The sequence below is a fragment of the Falco naumanni genome, chromosome 1 (genome assembly GCF_017639655.2).
Source record: "Falco naumanni isolate bFalNau1 chromosome 1, bFalNau1.pat, whole genome shotgun sequence".
NCBI lineage: Eukaryota > Metazoa > Chordata > Aves > Falconiformes > Falconidae > Falco > Falco naumanni.
Window position 1 is genome coordinate 69,214,538 of NC_054054.1, and position 25,067 is coordinate 69,239,604.

The window sequence follows — 25,067 nt, forward strand, 5'->3', positions numbered from 1 at the left end:
GAACAAAGGTTACAAAGAGAGATTTTTTTTTTTTTCTTTAGACAGCTGGCTAATCTTTCTGTATTTGGAAGGTCATAGTCACAAGGCAGAGATGGAGTAATAACAGCAAAGTGTGTCTGAGAGAATGCCCCACTGCATTATGGCTATTAGGAAAATACCACAGGAATTAATTCTTTAAAAATAGCTCAGCATTACAGGCACAAGGGTGTGACTGTGGCTGTAGGAAAAAGTTCTAGCTTCTTAGTTCCTAAGGTTAAAAAAAAAAAAAAAAAATCCTGTTTGCTTAATATTTATCTCGAGGAGTAAATTGGCCTCTCGTGCCAGAGAAAACAGTCTTTGGGTTCAGCAGGTCCTGAGGCAAAGAAACTTTATTATTGTTGGGGCAGGATCTGGCAAACACTGCCAGCTGCAGTGCTTTATACCCGACGTGAATCTTCCCGGTAGACAGAGGCCTAAACTTAAAAGTGTGCAGCTGAGGGTAAAGGCTCTGATAGCCTGTTCGTCAGCAAAAGCTCGAGACCACAGCAGCAACACAGAGCTGGGAGATGGAGAGAAAAAAGTTGGGGTCCTGAAACAAACTGGAGGGTAAGAGAAAAAGGGAAAAGTCGGGAAGCAGAGAGTCGTGAGAGGAGAAGGAAGGAGTAGGAGAAGGAAGAGGAGAAAAAGGTGTGTGTTGGGGGGAGCAACCTGTGTGGAGGATGGGGAGCTGTACCCCCACATGGTATGCTGCGGTGGGCGCATCCAACTCCAAAGCGCACACACACACACTTACCATGGGCAAGATAAAGAAATACTCTGGTTCTGAATTCGCAGCCTTAGCTGCTTGCTGCTTAATCTAAGACTCTGTTATGCTTAGAAGCGACACCAGTGCCTGCTCTCTGCTGTTGGTGGAGGGTACCCGTCAGGATCCCAGCTGCTAGGGCTGCCTCTGCGCTAGGGGCGAGTGGTGCAGGCTGGGTGGGCTGTACAAATTCAGGTCGTTGTTCTTTGTGGAACGCCCAGCCATGGAGGCTCAGAGGCAAATGGGGCTTCTTCCAGTTTAATTTATAGAGACTTGTTTTGAATCTGTTCACACTGGGGGCTCCAGCCCTAACTGAAGCCAGGAGCAGTGGGGGCAGGATTGGGTCCCACCAGGAGTTCGAAATCCCACTGTGTCAAGGCGTGCGGGTGTTGTGATGCCCTGGCTGCCTGCTGGCCTGCCATACAGATCCCTGAGCGAGCCAGCACGTGTGCACGGGGCAGCACAGCAGCGTTAACACTGGCTGTGTCCATGCTGGTTTATCCCACCGGAGACCTCAGCTCCCACTGGGGGAAAACTGGCACATCTAGGGCCCATCCAGAGTGGTGTTGGCTTGGCACTGGGCTTCCTAGAGCAGGAGCACTGTCAGCTGCGGGGGCTGCCCAGGGATGAGGGCCCTCAGCTGCAGCCCAAGCTCTGCAGCAGCCCAAAGGGTTGTAACATCTGGAACCAGAGGAGGCAGCTTGAGTGTTTGCATTTTGCAGGTAAGCGTGCCAGTATTCCAAGTATAGTGCTTTTAAAATTGCTGGTAGGTCTGTTAAAGAGCTTCTGGCAGGTTGGTGTCACCGTGGGCTAGACTGGAAGCTCTGCAGCAAAACTGTAATGTGCTGAAATGCGAGGCTGCAAGAGCTGTCCCTTTGTCTTGCCCTGATGCTGCCCTGGTTTAGTGTTGTTGCAAATGCACTTCGTAAAAGACTTTGAATGTTGGTAGCAGTTGTTAGAGAATCTACACTGGAGCCTTTTAGAACGCTCTGCTTAGGAGACAGGAATGACATGTTGTACCTAGGTAGGAAGAAAGCCACCTGTGGCACAAAGCAGAATATGGTGGAGAAAGGAGGGATGTTGCATTTCAGTTCTTTGAGGTAGGCAGAAGAGTTTGTTTGTTTTCAGGTACAGGAGAAACAGGGGTTTAAACAACAGTCCTTACCTGGAGTAAGAATTCCATTTACTACATCTGGTTTGAAATGCTGCTTGGATGTTTGTTACCCAAGCACCAGCAGCAATTCTGCAGTGAGTTTGCCAACTGCTTCGCAAAGGGCAGGGGAAATGCCTGTTACAAATTAACAACTGAGATAAATTGCATATGAACAGCTCAGGGAGCATGGTGATTTCATCAGTGTCTGATCTACTCGCTTGTCTCACGGCTGCCCAAGTTCCTTTGTAATGTGTTTTTGGTTTTCTTGGCTGTCGTCTTCTTAGAAGTGACCTTCTAGATGCCCCGTTCAGAGTTCCTTCGGGAGAGAAATTCAGATGCATTTCTCTGAGCAGCTAAGAGGATTCATTTTAATCAGAAGCAAATTGTTATGTATGGTACTAAGGAAGGACCTGATCTAGTGCCACAGAAGCCAATGGCAGCTGGGTCCCAAGTGTCTTCAGCGTGACTTGCTGGACTGTGACGGCAGCAAAAGGGCCGAGTTTGAGGTCCAGGCTTCTGGAAGTTACAGACAAATGAAACTTGTTTGTAACTTTCCCCCCTTCAGTAATGCTGCATAATGGAGGCTTTTAACTGTTCTTTAACTAACTGCTGCTGCAGGTTAGGCTAGTTGACTTGTCTCTGCTGTGGTTGTGTATCTGAGGACAGTGTGTAGCAGCAGGATTTGCAAGTTCAAGTAAATGGTCTTTACCTGCCTCTGGGTGGACGATATAAGCATTTTCCCAGTTCTCTTATCTGCCATGTGGCTGGGTTTACTCACCTTATTACAACAGTATAAATAGGGGAGTGGAGAGGTGCACAGAGAAAATTTGCTACCAGTCCCTTGAACATGTTTGGGCAGCTCCCAGGCAGCCTCACCCTCGGCTGAAAGTCCCATGGGCGAAGCCTGGGACCACTGGAGCCAGCTGATACCACTGGAGCAGCCTGTGCCTGTTCTGCTGCAGCTCTGTACAGTTCCCTCACGGGTGCAAGACATTTGTCTTCTCAAAAGCACTGTCATCAAAGGGTAACCTCATCTGCACAGTCTGTACACATCCCCTAAGGGAGTTGTTGCCCCGTCGCTGAGATGTGAGGCGTGGGATGTCCGTATTGAGTGTCAGGACGCAGCCATCATTCCAAGGATGTTTTTAACAGCAAGGTTTGAAAATCCCCCTCACGTACTATTTTGCATGCTCAAGATCACCTTGTAGTCACTGTTGGCAGCCTCACGTGCTTTGGAGCTGCCATGTTCCTAGGCTGTCCCAGGCAGACCTGCCACTGGAAAACTCACCAGCTGCCGTGTGTGTGTCATTCCAGGGCCAGGGATGGAGTCCGGTTGTTCTGCAGTCCTGTGCTGTTATGTGCAGTTGCAGGACTGCTTGCATTCTCCATTTGTGCCTCCTGTCGTTTCACCCATAGCTGCCTCTCAAAGGGTCATAGTTCAGATCTGATCACCACATGCTCGGGATGTTGCCCTGTTTGGGGTTTTTGTGCAGCTCTTCACCTGCGTGCTAGGAGCACGCTGTGGTACACCGGGGGGGTCGGTGGGAGCAGCTAGTGCAGAGGGTGGTACTGAACGGGTCTCCTCTGTTGAGGGTCCCTCATTGGGAAGAAAGCAGACTTGCATGTCAGGGAAGGAAAATCTCCTCCTTGCCTTCATCAGGGAGCGTGAAAGTTTGCACTTGCCTGATGTCTTCAGTAGCACAGCTCATACCTCTGACAAAGGCTGAGTAGGAAAATGAAGAGTTAAGGACCCGGTCCCAGCCAGCTGTGGAGGGTTTGTCATCATCGGTATGTTTGCTACGATGCCAAACACGCTCTTTGGACTAACTGGTGTCCTGGGAGGGCATGGCTGATCAGAAGATGATGGACTGTGTTACAAAGAGCCTGAGTCAGAGGCCTGTGAACAGGAGCTCTGTGGCTGAGCCTTATTTGAACACTCCCAATTTTTGTCTGGCTCTCTACCTACCCATGTAAGCTCATCAAAGGCCATATGGTGATGAAGGCATCCCTTGAGGTACCATCCATGGACTTTCTCTGCCTATCTTCCATATTAATGATTTTTTTTTTCAAACCCCAGTCATATGTCTTTATTTGGCAAACAAATTACTCCAATAAAAGCTGACAGATGCGTTTCCCAGCAAGCGTGTGAGTGTGCCAGGGCTGCTGGCTAACACACAGCCGGGCTGCCAGAATGCCGAGGTCACCAAACACCCCACAAAACTGCCTCATGTACCTCGTGGGTAATTAAACATAACTTGGTTTTAGCGGTCAGCCCTCGGTAATGGAATTCAGCCAGTTTAAAATACCCTTTCATAGGCAGGATAGAACCAGTGGCATATGACAGGAAGGTGACTGAATTGCTCCCAGTTTAATGACACCTCTAACTACGCAATTAAGGTGCCTGGTTTCTATGTAAATTGATGTGCCCTATGGAGTCGTGGGATTTAATATTAGCGAGCAGTTTCATAGTCTTCAAGCCCTGTTTATACACTCCAAGGCACAATAACTAAAGGGATCTCCTAGGCTATTAACAAGAATCACACATATGTGATATTTCAGAGAGAACACTAAACACCCTGTCTGGGCATGGAAACTTTGAAGACAACTTCTGCTGTCCTCCAACTGGTCCAAGAAACTGAGGGAAGATGGCAGTGTTTCCTGACCTAACTCAGAATTCAAAGGGATGAAATTCAAAGTGTGTCTCTTGGATGCCCCTCTGAACCCTAGTAGTCAAATTTCTCACCTTAGACAGTCTTCCAGTTATTTTCCTCATTTACAAGCATAACTAGCACCGCTCAGTGCTTATTTGTATTTAGTTCTTTACTCACATCAGGCTGTACGTCAAGGTGGTCTTTGCTGAGAACTCTGGTGGTGTCACCACCAGCTGAGGTGGCCCACATCACGTGAGCTCCAAGGTGAGGAACTCTTGTGCTCGACCTGAACCTAGGGGTGTGAGAGTGCATTTCACTGTGCCACTCTCAGTATTTATAACTAGATGGAAAAGTCTGGGAAAAGGGTAGAAAGTTTACTTGCACTTGGCATCCCAAAACACCAGTATTAAGATACAGTGAGTAAGTTCCAACATTTGCTGGAGCAAAATAATAGGCAAGAGACTTGTTCTTTTAAGTCAGCCAGCTTTTTTTTTTTTTTTCTTAATTTAAAATTTGTGTGTTGCCTTTGATCTGTTACCAATCGCAAACCAGGGTATACTTTTGACTGCTTATCTTTTTCTCTGGACAGTTGTGCCACACATGTATTACTGTTCTCATCTGGGAAGAAAATAATGGAAAAATATACTTCAGATTGGCAGTGGTTCTTTTTTTTGGCAGAACCACTGTGGAGCAGCTGTGTGACAGCCTGAGACAGGATCTGAGGAAAATGTGTTTTAGGAGTGGACTGTGCAGCTTTTCCAGCAGGAGCAACCATGGGGCTTCCCATTGTGCTGCCTTTGTGGATGGGGAATGTGCCACCAGGGGGAAGACTGACAAGAAACCGTTTGACAGCTGCAGCAGGAGGGAGACCAAGGGCAAGTTGTCTTCCTCCTTCTTCCATGTCGGGCTGCTGTGTGGGCCGAGAGCATCTTAGAGGTACAGCCAAGAAACACAGCTGTTTGCCCCCGCGTTGATTTCAGTAGCTTGCAGGACCTGAGGGTTGTAGCCACATTCGGTGTTTTTTCCGCAGGGGTACAAGGTGTGATCGCACCTGGGGACATCAGTCACAGTCCTTGTTGGTGACTGGACCCCGGTGTGGGGGTGGTGGATCCAAGGATCCTTGGGATTTTATTCATAGGGAATTTTGTAAGACTGTCCCACAGCTGCATCTTGGGCATCTGTGGTGTCTCTGTAGGAAGAGGTAGTAATTGGGGCAGGGGCAGCAACTTCTCCCCCTCCCTCGTGCCTGTTCCTCTTGCTCTGATGCCACCTCCCCAGCCCTGGCCCTTTATGACCGGTTTCTTGTTTGCTGGCTCTGTTGTACATGTAGGTCTGCAAAGTCCTTTTTGCAGATCAGCCGTACTAAGGGCTGGCCAGTTGTGCAAACCGACAGGCAAACTCTGTGCGTTTGCATCAGGGCGTCGGCAGAGCATTTCTGAGGGAAAGGATGTGCTTTACTATTCATGTGACACTGTGACACTGCGGTGTCCTTAGAAAGCACCCTCTTCACGTGCAGGCAGTGCACAGGGAGAGCTCCCATGGCTTACATCAGGACTTGTGAGACCGGGCCGTAGGTGGGTTCGGGGCTGTTTCTGTGGGTGTCATTCTGGGGTGCTGGGACCTGCAGGGACACTGAGCCCCGCGGGCTCCAGCTCCCCCAGCAAACGCTGGCCAGCCCTCACCAGCCAGCTCTGCTCCAAACAGCTCCCGGTGCGGCTGGCAGCCAGCTCACCCCACGGGCAGCCCAGCCGTCCGCAGAGAGCCCTGCCAGGGAGAAGGGATTTGGTAGTGTGGATGCATGGATATCGATTTAATGGCATGGATACAGGTATTATGTGCTATCTACCCTCAGGGCCTGAGGACAATCCCAGGCATGTTTAATTGACTATCAGCGATGGCCTCTGTGGAGTTCACAGAGACTTAGTTTTTGCTAAGTTGGTATTACTACAAACTAAGCCATTTTGAAAAAAGAATCTTTCTTAAATCAAGTAGAACATTACGTGACTGCCACCAGACCCAAGAGGTTGTGCATTGTGTATCGAAGGTTAAAGTTACCACCTTCCTTGCAGAGGGGAAAGATGGGCACTTGATAAGATACACATCCAGTCCTTTTGTTGTTTCAAAGCCAATTGTTTTTGAAAGGCTTTTGTTGTTGTTGTTGTTGTTATTTGCAGTAAGAAGCCACAGGTACTGAACCGGAGTGTATGCATGCCACAGTAATCCTGCTCCATACATAGGGGAGTTCTGTCTTGGACCAACCCAACAGGGGGAGGAATCTGGTGAGTCCATTTCTTCAAGTATTTTACCTAAAGGGGGTGTCACAGATGGAGTGATGCACTTCACTCATAAGACAGAAGCAGCAATATGTTTATGGATATAAAACAGCAATTTAACAAATTTTGATAGCAAATGTGAAAGTGGTACGCCTGTCGATGGCAAGGTACGCTTGATTATTCACTGCACAGGGGACAGGGTCAGACAGAACTGTCAGAGAGACCCTCCTCTTGAGTCATGAGTTTCAGAAAGGACCCCCTTGCATTCTAAACTCCCCATGCTGTACCTCATCTTCTCTGAATACACGCTGTACCTTGTCTTTCCAGGGTTTGCCAGGCTCTGAATGAATAGCAAAAGGGTTCTGGATGAGAGTCTGAAATGAGATCATGGGCTGTTGAAACGCGTGAGAAGGAAAAACCTGGGAGAAGAGTGTGGAAGAGGACTATTCCTGGCCTGGACAGAAGGTAAAAACTCATAAAGTAGGTGGTTAACAAAAATTACTGGAAAAGCGCTGTAGTATCTTGTGGTCAGAGGAAGGCAGGATTTGGCTGTCCACAGAGCGAGGGGCGTCCTTGTTCTGTGTGCAATTATACAAAACGTCTCCTGGTACATCCAGCACAGAGGTCCTGGAGAGATGGCCCTTTTGCTCTGGGGATGTGGTGTCTGTGATACCTGTAGAAGAGTGGTTTGATGGCAATGGAGGCTTGTTCCTGGGTCTCAGGGAGTCCTTTAATAGCTGGATTATGGGAAAACAGTAACGTGGCAAAATCTGCCCACGTACTACAGAGTGTGGTTAAATATTACTAAGAGCAAAGAAAGAAATGGTTGATTCTTAACAGCTATTGGAAAGCAACCTGAGGAAAAATAATGATGGAGTGCCTGATCTACAGAGCAGGGAATTATTTATGTCTTTATCCAGAAAATTCAGATCCACTTTGCTTCATTGTTTGACATGTTATTAAGGAAATGAGGGACAGATCTATACTTTCGACATGCATCAAGCATGTGTAAGCATGATATCCCAACTGGCTCTCTGGAGTTAAATTAGAGATTTTATTTTTTTAGGAGAAACAAGGCAACTTAACATGAAAAGTCCAGTGGCCACTCACATCCTGTAACTGGATCAACTATCCTAATCTCATAACATTAGCCAGGCAGTTTGTCAAGTTTAAGAAGAGAGATAAATAAAAAATAGCCTATTTTTTAAAAAATGGTTTCTCTCAGCCCAAAGCAACCAGCAAGAGCACTGTCTAGAGGACACTTTGTTTCAAAGCAAAGGAACGAGGTTTGGGCTTGGAAGAGTTCATACAAGTGCGCAGGGAGAACTGGTAAGAGCAGAGCAGCTGGAATGTGATTTGATTGATTTTGGACGTTGTTCCTGAAAACCTACTCGGAGCTGGTGTCTGAACTGTATAGGTGCCTCAGTCTGCACTGCTAAGGTTGTCTTTGCAGTTGCTGAACGCCTTCCTCTCAACCAAATGCAGCATCACGGACGTTGAGGATGCATTTCCTCGCTTACTGCGGGGTCAGTTCGATGCAGTAGCTGTGCTCTGAGAACACTTTAGCTTTCAAAGCTGGAGGACATCTCTGTGTTCCTTCAAACCAGTACTGGAACTTACCTCTAGAATGTCTCATTTCTTTCCGAAGTTGCAGGTTTACACCAATGCATCACTCATTTATTTTTTTTTTAATTGGTGTGGAAAATCTGAAGTCATAAAACCTTGTGTGACTACAGGACATCAGGATGAAACAGCAGACAAGAAAGTGGTTTTAACTACCAGGAAAACTTTGATAATTTGGCGTTTGAGATCTAGATCTATATAAATAACAATTGCATAGGATTTAACTGGGCCTCAGTTGCCAAGTAATGACTCTCTAACATTTACAATTAAAATTTTAAGGGCAGCTATAGTTTTATCTATAAGGTTTTATCTATAGTTTTAGAGTTAACAGACAGCTGTAGTTTTATCTTGCTGCCCGTCTGTAAATGCAGAGTGAACAGGTTGTAAGGTGGTTGCCACGATGCATGGCTTGATCCAAAGTCTGTGATTTTCACCATCTTTGTGGCAATCACTGTGCCTCACTTGCAGGGAGGAACAACCTATAATGGAGCATAGAGAGAGAGACCTTGGCACCTGGACTGGAGGCAGGTGCTCTGTTGCCTCTTTTCTCCAGGAGGACGGAGTAGGATGCTGGAGGCTGCTGTCATGAGCATTCTTCTGCTCAGGGTTGTCATTTCGTGACTGATCTGACTCTTACTAGGGTGGCTATTGTAATCTCCAACTCTATCAAAACCAATGTTTTGACCACCAAGTCTAGGTTAATTTACTAAAGGGAAACGAGGGAAGCTTTTCTCCAGAATAAATAGGCTTTATTGAAAGCACTCACGAGTGGCTTAATGACGTGGCTCTGATGAGAGGTGAGGTGACTGTACAGAATGGAACCTGGAAACAAAATCTTGTCTCAGTCCCTTCTATTGTGCTCACTTTGTTGTCAGCAAATGCAGTAAATACGCATTGCCACTGGTCACGGTACCTGTAATTTATGATGAATCTTTATTTTCAATCTTATGAGGGGAAAAATGTTTAACGTGTCTTTTAGAAACATTACAACTGTAAGCTGGCACAAGGTTACGCAGTACATTTGATAAATATTGCCGTGTTAATTTAGTGCAGTTCCTTCTGCTTGCCCACGGATTTAAGCAGGAATTTCTTTTGGCACAGTCAACCTGTTGATTAAACCCTGAGCAGGAGTGGCAGGTATAACCTACCGGCCAGGAGGACCTCAGGCCATGGTCTCATCTCTTCCTTGAGGCTCACATGAAAACAGCAGTGTCTGCTCTGGCCTGGCTGAGGTCCGTGGCTACAATTTGCTGCCTGAGTGGGCTGGCACAGCAAGGGTGGGCACAACAGAACCACTGGCCAGCCTCACCTTGGCTCTTCAGAAACACGGAGAGGTGACACATACAGCATCGTGTCACAGCACCACCAGTGCCAGAGGGGAGTGACTTACAGCCACAGCAGCTCCTTCAGAGCCAGGCTTAGGACCTCAGCATCCACCGTCCGCCACTTCAGCTGCGGCAGTGCTTTACAGTGTTACTGGTTTGATCGTGACAATGAAAAGCGTTCGAAAACAGAGACCCCAAACCTTCCTTGTGGCACCGGAGTACTTGTTTGCTTACCTTCTGCATTCAGTCCAATTCGGGGTTCTAAGGGCCACCTGTGAAGGGGCAAACAGCTCTTTCAGTCTTGCACAGATAGGAGATAAGGAGATAGGTTCCTGTTTTAACCAGGGGCTATCAGCCTCAGAAGGCTGCGGTAATATGTCGTAAAGACCATCTTCATCCACGGTAGATGAACCAGAGCAAAATGTGTTAATCTTGTTAGATGCCAAAGAACGTAACAGTTAGTGCAGGTTCAGTGCTGTGTGGAACTACGGTAGCTGCTGCTGTGTGTAAAATGGACGTTTCATGTTGCAGAAGCGCTTAAATTACCTGTGAAACTGTTCTTTACAAAAGGCTAGGTTGAAAATTGTCAATCTTCCTTGTGAACAATACATATCATGCTCTTGTCATATTATAGTGAAATGCGCTTTTCTTTTTAAATTTGGTAACAAGAGCTACTTCACTTTGGTTGAATTGTCATATTTTGATTCATTTCACTGCAATAAAAATGAGACTTGCGATCCAGAAATGAAACCAAGATTTCTAATTAGTAGCAAACAACAGCCTCCTTTACTCATTACTTTAAAATAAGGACAAGGTATTTCAGCTATTCACAAATATTTCTGACATATTACAAAGTCACATAAGAGAAAGAGATCTTGATCATATTTGAAGCAAAACAGTTTAAAAATGTTTACAAACGCATTGTTTTTTTTCATTTTCAAAATACTTGATACAGTTCTGCAGGAGACTATCTGTTTGGTCAAATAAACTTCTGCCATGCTTTGTCCTAGGGGACAAAATTGGAAAAGTATTTTCTAAACAGTGCTTTGTCAGAGGCAGGTGTCTAGAACACGACCTCTAATGGTCTTGCAATTCTGTCTCTGTGGACTTTGTACAACGCTTAACATGAATTGTTTTTAATGATTGTTTTGTAACATGATATGAAGCTGACACTTATTTTACACTGTATTTAAAAGATCTGATACCTATTTCTTATATATATATATATACACACATTTTTGAATCTTTAAGGCTGCACCACTAACATTTTATCAATCTTTTGTCATTTTCTTAAATGTTACAATTACGCTGTCAAATTTAGAATTGTTAGCAGCAATGATGATGATGGTGTTCCTCATTTAAAAGTCCCATACCAAACAGAGTTCCCTGGGAAACTGCATACCACATGCATGATACATAGCTAAAAAATTAGTCCAAAGATCTGATAAATATGTAGTTCTAGCTACAGCTAATAGTTATTCTAGTTCTAAAGAATAAAATGTTTATTATATACAGAAGAGTTGGATGGGATACGGACGTTTATAAAGATCACTCAAGGCATTTCTCGGTGAACTGTTCATTAATGCAGCTGCCCTTTTTGCTTATGTGTAGGCTTGTGCCACCTGTGGGAAGGGAACATCCTGGTAGTGTCAATGGGTTCAGTCTTACAAGATGCGAGTTATCTTCTCCAGGCTGCCCAGTCTTCAACTGAACCAGGAATTTCTTGCAGGATTGAGAGCCCTTTCAGGCTTGCTCCTGAGCTAAATGCAAACTGGTACAGCACATCGGATGCCAGTTTACATCAGGTAAGGGTTTGGTCTTTTGCCTTCAGCATATTACAATGTGAAAAACTGCACCCGCGTTTTTCAATGAGCACCATTCACTGGCTTTGGTAACGTATCTATGCGCGCGACCAGCGGGATCAAAGAATATGCTGAACTCTGTCTTGTATAATAAGAGCACAGCTGCCAATTACCTTGTGACTACAGTCTGTAAATATTAAAAACATAAATATGTTAATAACCGTACACATATACACAAAACACAGCAGTAGCAATATTACAGGATGCAGTGCCTACTCTATGTAACTGCTTTTTTGAATACAGATGCAACACCAAAATAAATGCTATTTAATATGAAGCAAGCCCTTCTTCGAAGGTCAGTGGCAGTAAGCCAAAGTTCAGGTCCAGGCTTCTGCTAATCTGAGGCGACTGAAGCAAGATCAATCCCACTGTATATCAAATCTAATCAACGAAAGAGTAGCACTGTGATAGGAAGATAATGACTATCAGTTACCACTAAAACTTTCTGAGCTGGAGCTTTTTTTTGCCACCATTTGTGATTAATTCTCCCTTTTTCACAAGTGCTCTTCCTGTGAGCACTCACTAGGCTTAACAGGGCATAAAGTTATTACATACAAAATACGATTCGGGGGTAAGGATTAATAGAAACAACCAGCACGCGATTGGAGTTCCTGAATCCTGGGAGGCGCTCCCCATGTTTTTAAATGAAGTTTGAGTGAGATTGCACTTAACAAACCACTAAGAAGTTGTCACTCTCCAATTTTTTCTTCCTTTTTGTGCAGTTCTGTTTCAAAGTTTGGTAGGAATAGCACGAGAAGGGCTAGAGGATGTGACTGTGCTGGTCCATTGTCTTTGCTAATGCTCTTCAGGGCAGCGTCCTCTCCTCAAGATCACGTCATCTAGTCCAATATCTCCAGTTCTTCCTTTCCCTTTCTCCCCTTTGAAAATAACCTGGGAAGAGAAATAGAACGATTTGAGTGTAGAAATAAAGTAAAATGAAAGAAGCTTTGGTTGAGAGAGGTCTCAATGGTAAGAAAGCAAAAGCATAAGACAGCTGAGGCAACTGTAACTGTCAAAAAGCTGTTAATTCTGCTCAGAATTATGGCTGTGGTTTTTTTTTTTTATTTCTGATCTCTCCCTTCTTCACTTTGGCAGGATTTTTGTGAAGAACCAGCAGTTGAGGGTAATGTTGCACTTCGTGCTGAGGTAAGATGAACTTCCACGTAAGAGTATCTTGGGTGCTTTCTAGATACCGTCTCTGCACTGCTTTCATTGTCCCTCACAGTAAACACACAAAATGCTCTGTATTCTGAAAAATGTTGTCTAATAGAGGAGCTTTCCATTGCTAAAGCACCTTGCACCTGCCTTAGCTGTGGAAACTAGAAACATCCATCTTTAATTTAGAAATTATGGCACCCGCAGATTCATGGTAATCTACAGAAGCGCTGGCTCCTTGCGAAATGGCAGCAGAACTTTGGGTGCGGCTTTCTGGACAGAGCACTAGCAGTCCAGGTTTAGCCTGAGTAGAAGAAATTCAACAAATACAAAGCTTGACTACAAGGACTGAAGCATCAGTCAGAGGCAGTATACAGAATGGGCGGCTGACCTTAAGAAACACTTGCCATAAATCAGTATTGCTCATCTGGGCTAGTGCTGCAGATTCAGAAGCCTGAACTTGTTTAATGTGATCAGTGTTTTTGACCACGGCTTAAAAATTATTTGAAGCCTACAGTAAAACTTTGTCAGTCTGCTGTTATCACTGAGCTAGAAAGAGTTCATACAGATTCATAGGTCAGAAATTCAGTTGTGTGGTTCAAAACAGTTTGAATGCTTGCTAAAAGCACACTTTTTAAATAAGGAGTGGGAACTGAGGAGGTCAGAGAAGCTCTATACTGAATATAGTGAATTTTATTTTATTTTTTTAGAAAGGAGTGATTTTCATTGTACTTTAATTTACACAGAGCTAATTCATTAGAAAGTGCGATGAAGGATTCTGGTCTCCATTCATATTTTCCTCAGGTTTCTACTGGCCCCCCCTAAAATCACTAGCATTGAGCTCCTTTTGGCTTTTAATTAGCTAATTTTCTAACAATTTTAATTGTTAGAAAACAAAGTTTCCCTATTTCCCCCTGCTTTCTCTGTGGCAGAGGCCTTCCCTTTAGCTAGAGCTGCCCCTCGTTCCCTGATCCTTGGAATAAATGTCACGGTGGTTAAGGCCGGCAGCCCTCCTACCCCTGCGGCAGCTCTGGTCTGTGGGCCAGCGGTCGGTTATGGTTGGCAAGTCATGCTGACAGCTGCTGCTGAGGTGGTCACGAGGGGCAGGGGACGGGGCAGAGGGGAACTGCTGGTCTTGTTTGGGGTCTCATTTGCTTTTCTGCCAGACAATATATCAGTCATACACACTTACTTAATGAACTGCTCTATCAGGCGAGACAGACCTGAGGATTGCCAGAAGTGTTAAACTTGGTGAAAAAGGGTAAGAACATGGCAAGTATATTGTTCACCTGTTACAGATTTCCACATTCTCACTCTGACATTCGTTTACAACTAAAAGGAGGTCAGACATCTTTATTACTGTTGCTGTGGTAAAGTTTTCAGAATATTATTTGCAGTAATTACAGACTTACTATTAATTTTAGAACTATATACCCTGTGTTGTAGCCTGCTCCCACCATGAACGTTATGATGTGTGAGCTTTCTAGACCACCTGATATCTGTCAGAGCAAAACAGGCCCTGAAGCACCCAAGCCCCTTCTTCAAATCTGAAATAGAAACTACCTTCAAAGCTAAGCCGAGGTCAAAAAACCACTGAGCTTTTGATATCATTTTATCACCCAGTACTTCTAACATTTCCAGGTATTAAAAGATTCTCTGTTGCACTTCAAACAGCTTTTTCTAATTGTGCTAAACCATTTTGTGTTATTGTCATAGTTAGGTCATCATTTACCTGCTCGGCCAGATCAGCTGCAGGTATGCTGAAGAGCATAAAGCCATGTGAGATTGTGCATGTAACCTCCCTGCATTATCAAAAATGACTTATTTTCAATATCTTTGCCCTGGTGTAGCCAGTTACTAATCCACAGGGGATGACTCCTTCTTATTTCCTGGCACTGTATGTATTATTTAATAAGCATTGTTTAGGTGGAATCTTGATACCGGCTTTTTGGAAATCCATGTCCAGTATGTTGATTGTCCATTAAACTGCTCTCTCTTACGTGACAATTCCCTTAAAACAGCCTGTACAAGGTAGCTCAGTGCAGGCTATTTTGTCATTTCCTATCCGTCTATTGCTGTAGGTGGGATTTTTTTTTTTTTGCATAAAACTGATCTGAAAAAATGTACAATGACTCTCTGTCCTGGTTTCAGCTGGGATAAGGTTAATTTTCTTCTTAGTAGCTGGTGCAGTGCTGTGTCTGGGATTTGGTGTGAGAATAGTGTTGATAACAACAGATGGTTTTTAGTTGTTGCTGGGTGATGTTTATACTAAGTCAAGTAGTTTTCGGCTTCTCAGGCCCTGCCAGCGAGAGGGGCACAAGAAACTGGGAGGGGACACCTGACCCGAGCTAGCCAAAGGGATACTCCATACCACAGAATATCATGCTCAGTATGTAAGCTGGGGGCACTCGGGCAGGGCCTCTCGATCGCTGCTCAGGGCCTTGCTGGGCATTGGTCAGCGGGTGGTTTTTGCAAAGCAGTTGCACTGTGCGTCACTTGGGGTTTTTTCCCTCCCTTCCCTTTGGATTTTATTCTTCTTCCCTTCTCCCTCCTTTTCATTATAATTGTTGTTATTATCATTATTTTCCTATTGTATTTCAATTATTAAATTGTTCTTATCTCCGCCCTTGAATTTCACGTTCCTTCCCAATTCTCCTCCCCACCTCTCTGGGGAGGGGGTGGGGGGTGAGCGAGTGGCTGCGTGGTACTTAAGTTACTGGCTGGCGATAAACCACGACACTTTGTTATTCTTGATGTGTTTCCATTGGCAGGGATCAAAGCAGTAAAACACAGGCTGAAATTGGACCCAGAAGACAAACAGTCCACGCCCCATCGTGTAAGTGTCTTCAGCTTCTCATGCAAAACACCACAAGGCAGCATATACATCAGTACTTACGCTCTTGATGCCTAGTCCTTGTAAAGTTATATGTGTCTGTCTCCAGCCATGGCCACCATTTCTTCCCCAAACGGCTGGTCCGTGGGCACCATTTTTCCTTACAAAGACTCGGAGGGCTCCAGAATGCAGTCCAGGCACCTTATGCCTAAATGACAGGCACAAGTCACCAGCCTGAGCCATGTGACCCAATGGCAGGATAAGATGCGCTACTCTTCCTTCTTTGCCGTTGGGGTCGGTGATGGTAAGGTACTGTCCCCCTGCAAAAGGAACAGTTATGTTTTGTGGGGTTTTTCAAGTTCTACTGTGCTGCAGCACAAGTTGTCAAAAAAAAAAAATATCAAAAAATAAAAAAGGGCTCCACAAGGTCCAGTGAGTCTTAAAAAAGGCGTATGGTTGCTGGAACATGAACCAGAACTGATGCATCTGCCTCCTGCAGCGTAAGATTCACAGTGCTGCTCTTCTGTTTACATTAGTACCAGGTTAGGTCTTGCCCATCTGATTTGTTTTACAAAGCAAATAAGACCTCTTGAAAATGAAAATTTCATGTATTCTTTCATTTCTAACAACCCCCTGGTGACTGCATGATTTTAAACTCTCAGTGACATTAAAGCTACTGTGTACGTTTATACACCTTTTAGGCTGCTGTCGGATGATAGCATAAACGTTATGATGTAAACTGAACTCCAGTTCTGTCACTTCCCTTTTGTTTGGGAACTGTGTTAACAGGTGAAGTCTCAAAGCGTATCCATTTGCAAATATGGATAGCATTTTTATTTAACCGTAATCTAATCTAAAATCTTAATCTGGATTAGATACAGAAAGATAGAAACAGTAGTGATTTCCAAATGGCTGTTAACTTGATACACTCCCTGAAGTCTTCTCTAACAGTAGTAAGCTGTCAATGAGCATACAAACTTAATTCAAACCCTATTGTTATCTCTGATCATGTTTGAAGTAAAGATGCCTTCACAAAAACACCTAAACATGAATAGTAGAGGATGTCAGGTACGGCAACATCCGTTAAACCTTGGGGGAGTGGGGGGGGGGGAAGGCATATACTTACATAAGTCCCATGCACCCCTTCATACGGGCAGTCAAAACTACAATAACTGTGACTTCACATCTTGGAGAAAACCCATGCTTGTATTTTTTTAACTTTTTTTTTTTTTTCCAATGAGGTCAGATTTTTAAAATCTTTTTTTAAATCGAAAAATCCAAGTTTAATGAACTTAAGGTAAAGCTGCCATGTAGGCTCCTTAGTTGAAACTGATGATGTAGAAATACTGGGGGGTTGTAATATTGTTGACATATACAGCCTTTACATTATTACAGGACAGAAAAATATTTTTCATTTAAATAGTTGAGCAGTAGCACAGTGACAAGGAGCTTTATTTTTTGAAAGCTTCTTTTTGGAAGCCACAGTGATTTCCCTTAAAAGCTGTGAGATTTAATGACAATGTACCGGAGCTTGTCACACACTTATAAGGAAAGCCAATCTTGTCTCTATTCTCTCTTCTACTCTATGTACAAATTCACTATTTCTACATAGACTTTTAAGTTCTTCGGTCTCAATGAGATTTAACAAAGCAAAGTATTATGCTGCTGTCTGGAGCCCACGATCTGCATTTGGGTTTGAAGTAAGATCTATTTGTCCAAGGATCTGTTAAGTGTTTTCTGGGGATTTTGTTTTCTTTAATGCGTTGGGTTTGCATCAAGGTCACTAACAGCCAAAATAAGCATAATAGAATTTAAATAACTGCACCTGTTTTACAGTGATAGAGTTGTACCTACAACAAAGTATGATCTGACTCATTAACTGCATCTGTTTCAGGTAGTTACAGTGACTGAATCCAATCAATAGGAAACAGATTTAGGTAAGCACAAAGCCAGTGTAGCTGTAGGCAAGCCCCTGCAGGAAAAGGTCCCCTCAAATGAGCATTTTCTGCATGCAAGATAAGCTTATACCGCTTCAGCATGACACCTGTCAAAATGCAGATTCTGATAAACCAATAAATAGCAAACTTTGAAAGGTGAAAGCAAACACTCAGGAACAAGCTGTGAAAATAAATCCTTGCAACAAGGTATTCCAGACAGGCGGGGGTGGGTGGTTGACTTCAAGGGACTAGTTTTAACAGGTTATGTCAACAGGAGCAGAACATACACAGGAAACAAAAAGCTGAGATTGTCCCTGACTGGGAAGCAGCACAGGAGGGGGGGCGGAAAAAGTCTAAAAATAAAAAAAAAGCCAGTTAAAAAAATCATAGTTCTCAACCTTTAGTATGTATTAAGAACAGTTTTTGAGTTGTGATAGTGAACATACTTTAAGTGACTAACTTTCTCAGAAACAATGTGGGTTTAAATCCATTGTTTCAAAAAGGCATTTGAATTGTGTGTGAAAAGCCAGTCTGCAAGCAGGGGGGGAGGCGGCCCGACCAGCAAGCGAAGACAGCGCTTCTGCTTAGCCAGCTGAACAGCCTGGAAAAGGTGCCAGGTCACCTGCTGCGGTGACCAACGACTGTCTCATCAATGGCAAGGTAAGGACAGACATCTATGATGAGGTGGTGCATAAGGACTCTCAGTGCCCTCACCCTCTCTCAACTTAACCTCTAACATTTACTGAGAGCCTGTTTCCTTCGAAGCCTGCCCTCCCCTCGCATAACGTAAGCGCTGTGCACCGCAAAGGCTGCTCTTCTGGGTAGGAGGTAATCCCGTCATTACAGGGAGCCAGAGATGTGTGTCTAATCCCCGGCGCTGTGGGAAGGGTGCGCAGGCCAGGCCAGCCAGCCTCCCACTGCCATGCGGCAAAGTCAACAGGGGACAGACTGCAGCTGACTCCAGCAGCGCAGAGCTGCCGTTCTGCTGGGCCTAAAGCAGCAGGGGTGTGCGGGCAGGAGGGGTCACTGCCTTGGGCGACCACCAGTGCCGACACCAGTCTCCTATCGTGCAGATGGCGCCCCTGTAATATTCCTTGCAAGGTCACTTTTTCCAGTTACTTAACAGTTTTCCTAGGTACAGGTTGCCATAACTTGGAGTAGAATTCAATAAAATCAAACTGAGATGTTAAACTAGAACATTGTATTTGGCAGCAGAACAAAGACTATTTCCAGCACTTTCTATAATTTTGCTAGTAATATGGAAATAATTATGTTTGTGTGGTAGTTTGAAAAATAAGCTTTGTTTCAGCATAAATAAAAGTTGTTCTCTAGTCCACATTTTTGTTCTGATTAAGACAGATAATCTTTTAGTGAATACATTTACTACTCCTTCAGAGACATTCCTATTGTAAAGATACCAGATATGATAAAAATGCAAATTCTCAATTGCTCTTTCATGTTGGCAATCCTCAGTTTTGATTTTTATACACGGAAGAGGTGTGGGTGTAAAATATACGCCAGAACTAAAGGGAGCAGAAGGTGTGTAAATTCATCACAATGCAAGAATTGTCATCCAACTCAAGCCTGGGTGGCTCTCCAGCTACAGGACGTGATCGTACACAGGTGTCTTACCTGATTCATCTCTCACTGGTTCCCAGTGCAAGTCATCATCTTTGTCCTTCATCCACCCGCACAGTCCACTATCAAAATTACAGCTGTGAACCAGCACACCTAGGCAGAACAGAGCAGACTGTCAAAAATAAAAAAGTGATTTGGATTGTTTTCATTGGGGAACTGCAGCAGTTTCCCTTGTGGCTGACAGTAGCAAGTAAATATGAAAACAGAATGCAGCAGAAGGGACGCTAGAAAAATTAATCTACAAAAATACTAAAACAATAAAAAGGATGCTAGTGTTATTGTTAACAATTCACACTATTGTTGTGCTAAATCTGTTAAGAAAAAAAACACTATAAAGGTTCACTTAGGTGGTGGGCTTTTTTCTTTTTACAAAGCATAGTTTAAACAAGGGGCATAAGATGTAGGAGTCCTGTAAAAATGCATCAAAACCCAAGAAAACAACAAATCCTGAACCCTGAACATGATCTTTACCTGGGTCATCGTTCGCTTCAAATTCATCAGCGGTAATCCCTCTTTCGATTTCAAGTATTTCAAACAGATTATTGCTCACTCCAGGCTGGCGTGGAACTGAGAGAAAAGTAGTTTTTCAGAAATGAGTGAGATAAAAGTAGTTAGTGACCCACTTCCTTATCTTCAATAAAAACGAGCAGAGCAGCTCTGGGCATTGCGCCTTCCTTGGAGAATTCAATATATTTAATTATATTTGACATGAAAATACATAAACTTTATGCCTACGTGACTCGTGATTCTCAGTCTGCTGAAGGCTCGTCAAATGAAAACGCCTTTTTAACCAGGGGAAAAAAACCACCACCCCACCACCAAAAAAAAAAAAAAAAAAAAAGTTTAACCTTGAAGCACACTATTCCCCTTCAAATGCACTTTTAAAGATAGTGGTTTCTCAATAAAATAAAGCCACATTAAAGCCTTTGCTCAAACTTTAAAATCCAATCACCTTATTTATAGGAGAATCTCAACAGGAGGCAATGGCACTTGGAAGAGGCCCCGCATGCACCTAACCTTTGAAACACAGCCGAAGGTACCTCTGTCTGCAAAGGATTAGAGCTCCCTAAACAACTGTACTGTACAAAAAAAGGATTGTAGTGAGAGCTGAGAAGGAGCAGTTCTACTGGAAGCTGGAATTCAATTGTAATTATAAATTTTTATAAAAAAAAATAATATTTTTGCTTCCCAGCACGGTCTGTCCTTCAGCTGCTGTTCTCGGCTGCGAGCAGAAGAACACTTAGTGATGTAACGGAGGTTATTAGCCATTCAGCAGCCAGGACGATCTGAAATGGAAGAGGCCTTTGCAGGAATGATGGCTGCCAAAGTCAGGTCACTACAAAGACTTCTACTTCTGAAGACACTGTGCCGGTCTATGTAAGTCTCCAGAAATAACACAGCAGTGTCACGCCTGATGGACAGCTGTCAACTGCAGATAAACAGATTGCACTGGGTAGAGCTGTCTTGGAAATTCCTCTTTTAGAGGTCAGTCCTGTGCATAATTAATGACAGTCATAATGTGTTTCAGACATGCCCTTAGATGTTACAGATGGAATTGTAAGGGCCTTATCTGTTAAAAACTTGACATGTTTTCCATTTGCAGTGCTAAAATAAGCCTCTATAGGCTTCTTAGGCAAACGAGAACAAGAAAAAAGGAGATGCTTTACAGTTCTAAACTGAATTAAAGGACTGTTGTTTCCAGGAAATCAAATCAAAAGTAAGAGGGAACTTCTTTTGCACTAGGACAACATATAAGTAGCACTGCTGCAAGAACTCTAGAACCAGAAGACAGAGGAAAGCAAAAAATAAGAAGGAAGTAGCTTCCTGCTTTTTGGAATTAGGACAAAGTAAGCAGTCTGATAAAGGTCAACCAACTGCTAATGTAGTATGCAAAGGTAATGTTACAGACTACAGATCTTGGATGGAAATTTTGTATCATAAAAATAAATCAATTAAAAGCTTGAAGTCTGTAGGAAAATTATTAACTCCTTAATAGTATATAGTCAGTTTTTTAATCATTATGTCTCTTTTTCCAATCCTTTCTAGATTTTGGGTTACACCTATTTGCAGTCTAGGTTATTAATGCTCAAACAGCTTCAAGGACTTTAGGTTGCCTTGCGTAGTAAAGGCCAGCTAATTTTTAAGGACAGATTTTGCTGCTTTGTTTAATCAGGTTTTTTTGCTTACCTGATTAGAATTTTTAGATTTAACATGAAAGGAACATTACAAATGTGCACAGTCCACACCACCTAGGCCAATAATCACCCTGCAGTACATTTACACACAAATACTATATTCAATTATATGAAGAAAAAAAACCCCATATCTGTTTAACTCAGGCAGTAAAAAATCGAAACAGGAATGCTCTAAAACCATCGTTCACCCTTAATCCCTCCCAACCGTACACTGCTGTCTTTCCTAAGAGCTCTATGAATAGGTAGGCGGGTCAGTTGAACAAGCGCATCCTACAGCTACAGTCACACCTGCACAGGGATGCTGATGGCGGTGTAAGCTGCTCTGATGTGTAACATCATGCACGTTCTTACACTGCTCTGACTGCGTTGCAGTCATGGACAAGCACGAGCAATAGCTTACAGAGCAGATGTGTGTGCGAGCCGTCTGTGTGTGCCTAGGGCACCGCCACCGTGGTACACACAGCAGCTATCAGCACTGTTTAAACTCAGCTGCAGTGGGTTTGCTCAGGGATGTTAAAAACTGGCAATTCAATTTCCTGGGCTTACTGTGGCCAGCCCCCTGGGACAGCAATTTTTGCAGGAGTATTTACTTACAAAGCCTGCTAAACTAACAGCAGCATCCTGTAAGTGAGTTACTGTCATTTCTGGCAGGACAGTGCTTTGGCTGCAATTTCACCTCAGATAAGCCCTCACAGTAGTTTCGCTCTGCAGGCTGCTGCTCCCCATGGAAAGCAGCACTCCCCATGCATGAGACACGTCTGTGCGGGACCCCCAGGGATATCACCTTGCCTTTCCTCTTCTCGGAGCGTGCTAAGGAAAAAAGACAGTTTCCTATGCTGTGAAGAACAAGCCAGCGACTCACTTCAAAACTGCTGAGTGCAGCATCCATGTGTACTATAGCTGCATCTGGAATGGACATGCAGCCTGTTCTTGAAGTGTCTTTACATCTGCCACATCCGCATGGCACAGGGATGGAAAGAGGCCAGCCCACGGGAGCAGATGGAAACGCAAGCTGCACTCTCCCTGAGCTGCTGGGGGACTCCAGCCTGCAAAACCTGAGTGCCATCAGCCTCTGGCACCCACCTGCAACAGGATGCCTGCATCATCTTCTTAGCTAGGCTGACACTGAATTTAACACTCTCACCTGTATCTTCCTGTTCTTCCCCCATGCCATAAGTTTTTCACAGGGACCACAGGCTCAGACCACAGAGAGGTAGTTACAGGGCTCTAAGTGAACACTGTGGCAGAGCACATTGAGGAAACCTGCTGCCGTGCTCTAAGGTTTGTATGATGCTCGGGGTCACAGTCTCAAGGTATGTACTTGCCCTGTAGATCCCCTTCCCAGTCCCCCATAGCTCTTGTTTATGGAAAATGCTGCAGGAAATATTAGGAATTTATTTTCCAAACTACTTCAGTTTATTTCCTAAAACGCCATTTCTAATGCACTATTTTATACAAACCTGGGTTACATCTGTGCGCATATACAAACATTCTCCAAATTAAAGTTGATATATTTGCCTATAATTAAAGCTCAACAAAAACAATATTTCTTCAGATCTTTTCTCTAAAGTCCTCTCCGAACACTGTTGTTATGAACTTTAAACCAGTCACTTCAGTGCTCAGACCTAATTAAAAGAATGTGCACTCGATATGAAACAAGAGTTACCACAAGAGATGCAGGACTTCAAATATGATCCATCTGTACACTTCTTTTCACTGTGACTACTAATATGCTGAGTGGTGATGGTGGGAGGAAGTATTTGGCACAATTATTTTCTGCAAGCTTTCCAAGCCGTTTCTGTGTACTTTACATAGCATATCAGTGTGCTTTTCACTTAACTTCAATGGTTTGATAAAGCTTGTTAAATATAAACTTGGCTTCTTTTTCTTGGAGAATTTTATAAGCTCTGCGTGAGCCAGTACATCAATAATGCCATATTCTCAAAGTTCATGAGCTGAGTTCTTCACAGATGCATGGATGTTGGGAGGAATATTTAGTAACTGTATAAGACTGTTTTCTTTTCAGCTTTTTAATCCTTTGGGAAAACCATAGGACTTTTTTTCATGTACTTGCTAACTGCTGAGCTTGGGAGTATAAGAGAAGGAGTGTACATATGTCAGCTTATTTGTAATTACAGAATAATCACTGTTTTGGTGTTACAAAACCAAAACAAAACGGAGTGTAGCTTCATGTTGTTAGTAATTCTTATTACTATTAATAATGCACTGTTCTGCCTTACAACAAACACTGCGTTCTTATGCAATGCCATTCCACACGATCGTCATGACCAAGCTTCCCGTTTGTTAAAAACAAAACAACAAAGGAGACAGATTTTTTGACTGAATAGTTACGATTGGAAGTTGTTGAATTCCACTTCCAAAAAACACCCAGAAATTATGGGGTCTCACACAGAACTAGTAGAAAACAGCTAAAGGGCAGCCCTGAGGCCAGTTGGACTTAGTAAACAAGAATATGCTGTGGTTTTGATACATGCTGGGCTAAAAAGGAGGGGCAACACAGAGGTGACACTTTAGCCTTTTATCTGGATACCTGGAGTGTCCAGGATACGCTGCCTAAAACTCCACAGGCTCAAATTCTACAGTGTGATGTATTTCAGGAAGGGCCTTCATGGACTGTCCCACCCTCTGCAGTACCACATGCATAAGAGGGAAGAGATGGTGCTTGCATGTGACCACTCCGAGTCCAGTCTTGCATTTCTCAGGCAGTTACAAGGCTCATTAACTTTAACCTAAATCAAACATCTTATTATATACCTTTCCAGAAGATTTTCTGAAAAGTAACCTGCCTGCTCTCCTATGAACAGCTATGCCGGAGATGCAGAATGCCAACTGAGTTTCACGGAAATAAGTAGTCTACAGAAGTTTGCATATCAAATCTGGGGATAAAAATACCTGGAACACTGTTGGAGGGTGTGATTTCTAAGACTCCTAGATCTTATGATGTAGCTCCAGAGTACAAACAGGAACAACATGCCTGTCTTAAATACTTCAATAGTAAGACAAACACATTTTAATAGGTGCCAGAACACTGAAGACAAACGAAATGCTATTGTAAAATGATGCTACTCTAATGATACCAGGGAGTAGCAAAACCCACATTCTTTGCATTTAGCGTTTCCCCTTTTTCAACAGCTTCAAGGAACACATAACTGCATTGACTGCACTAAGGAATTTCAGTCACTGAAAGGGGGAGAAGAAAGAACCAAGTTTTACTACAATCTTTAAATTTTTTAATAACCATTCTGAGAAAAGTCTCCCAATTCCAATCTTTTGAGCTTACTAAGGGCTAAGAAGGAAAACTGCTGAACTATCTCTTAATATAGATAAGGGGTTTTGTTCCTGCTTTCTGGTATCTAGCATTATGCTTTATGTTCAGTTTATGCTTTTAATGCTTATCACTCAGATCCTGATGGCAGCAGAAAATCACAGTTTTATTAAGTTCATTCTGTTTGTTAAAGACTTGATCCACCTGGGTAACCAGAAAAGATTCCTCTGTACTTCACTGTAGTCTGTATCAGTCCTGAAATAGTTAAATATTAAGCCATCGCTGCATTCCTCCCCCATTGCCATTCCCCCCATATCCATATCAGGAGAAGATTATCCCTGGTGCCAGATTCCAC

At 43.5% G+C, this 25,067-nt stretch overlaps 1 protein-coding gene and 1 long non-coding RNA gene across 3 annotated transcripts in view; one reads left to right on the top strand and one right to left on the bottom strand.

The window, feature by feature from the left end:
• Window positions 1-5,207: 5,207 nt before the first annotated feature.
• LOC121090119 lies at window positions 5,208-11,524 on the top strand. The gene is made up of 4 exons (XR_005828458.1): window positions 5,208-5,521; window positions 6,760-6,864; window positions 7,186-7,323; window positions 11,418-11,524. It is a non-coding gene; the product is annotated as an uncharacterized LOC121090119 (long non-coding RNA).
• Window positions 10,570-25,067, bottom strand: part of NPNT (nephronectin) — a 55,271-nt gene continuing 40,773 nt past the window's right edge. For both annotated transcript variants that reach the window (XM_040598190.1, XM_040598197.1), the window contains 4 exons: window positions 19,703-19,798; window positions 19,226-19,324; window positions 15,720-15,976; window positions 10,570-12,559 (listed from right to left, as the gene is read on the bottom strand). In XM_040598190.1, the coding sequence (XP_040454124.1) occupies window positions 12,464-12,559; window positions 15,720-15,976; window positions 19,226-19,324; window positions 19,703-19,798 (548 nt within the window). In that variant the 3' untranslated portion in view covers window positions 10,570-12,463. The remainder of the gene's footprint in view (window positions 12,560-15,719; window positions 15,977-19,225; window positions 19,325-19,702; window positions 19,799-25,067) is intronic.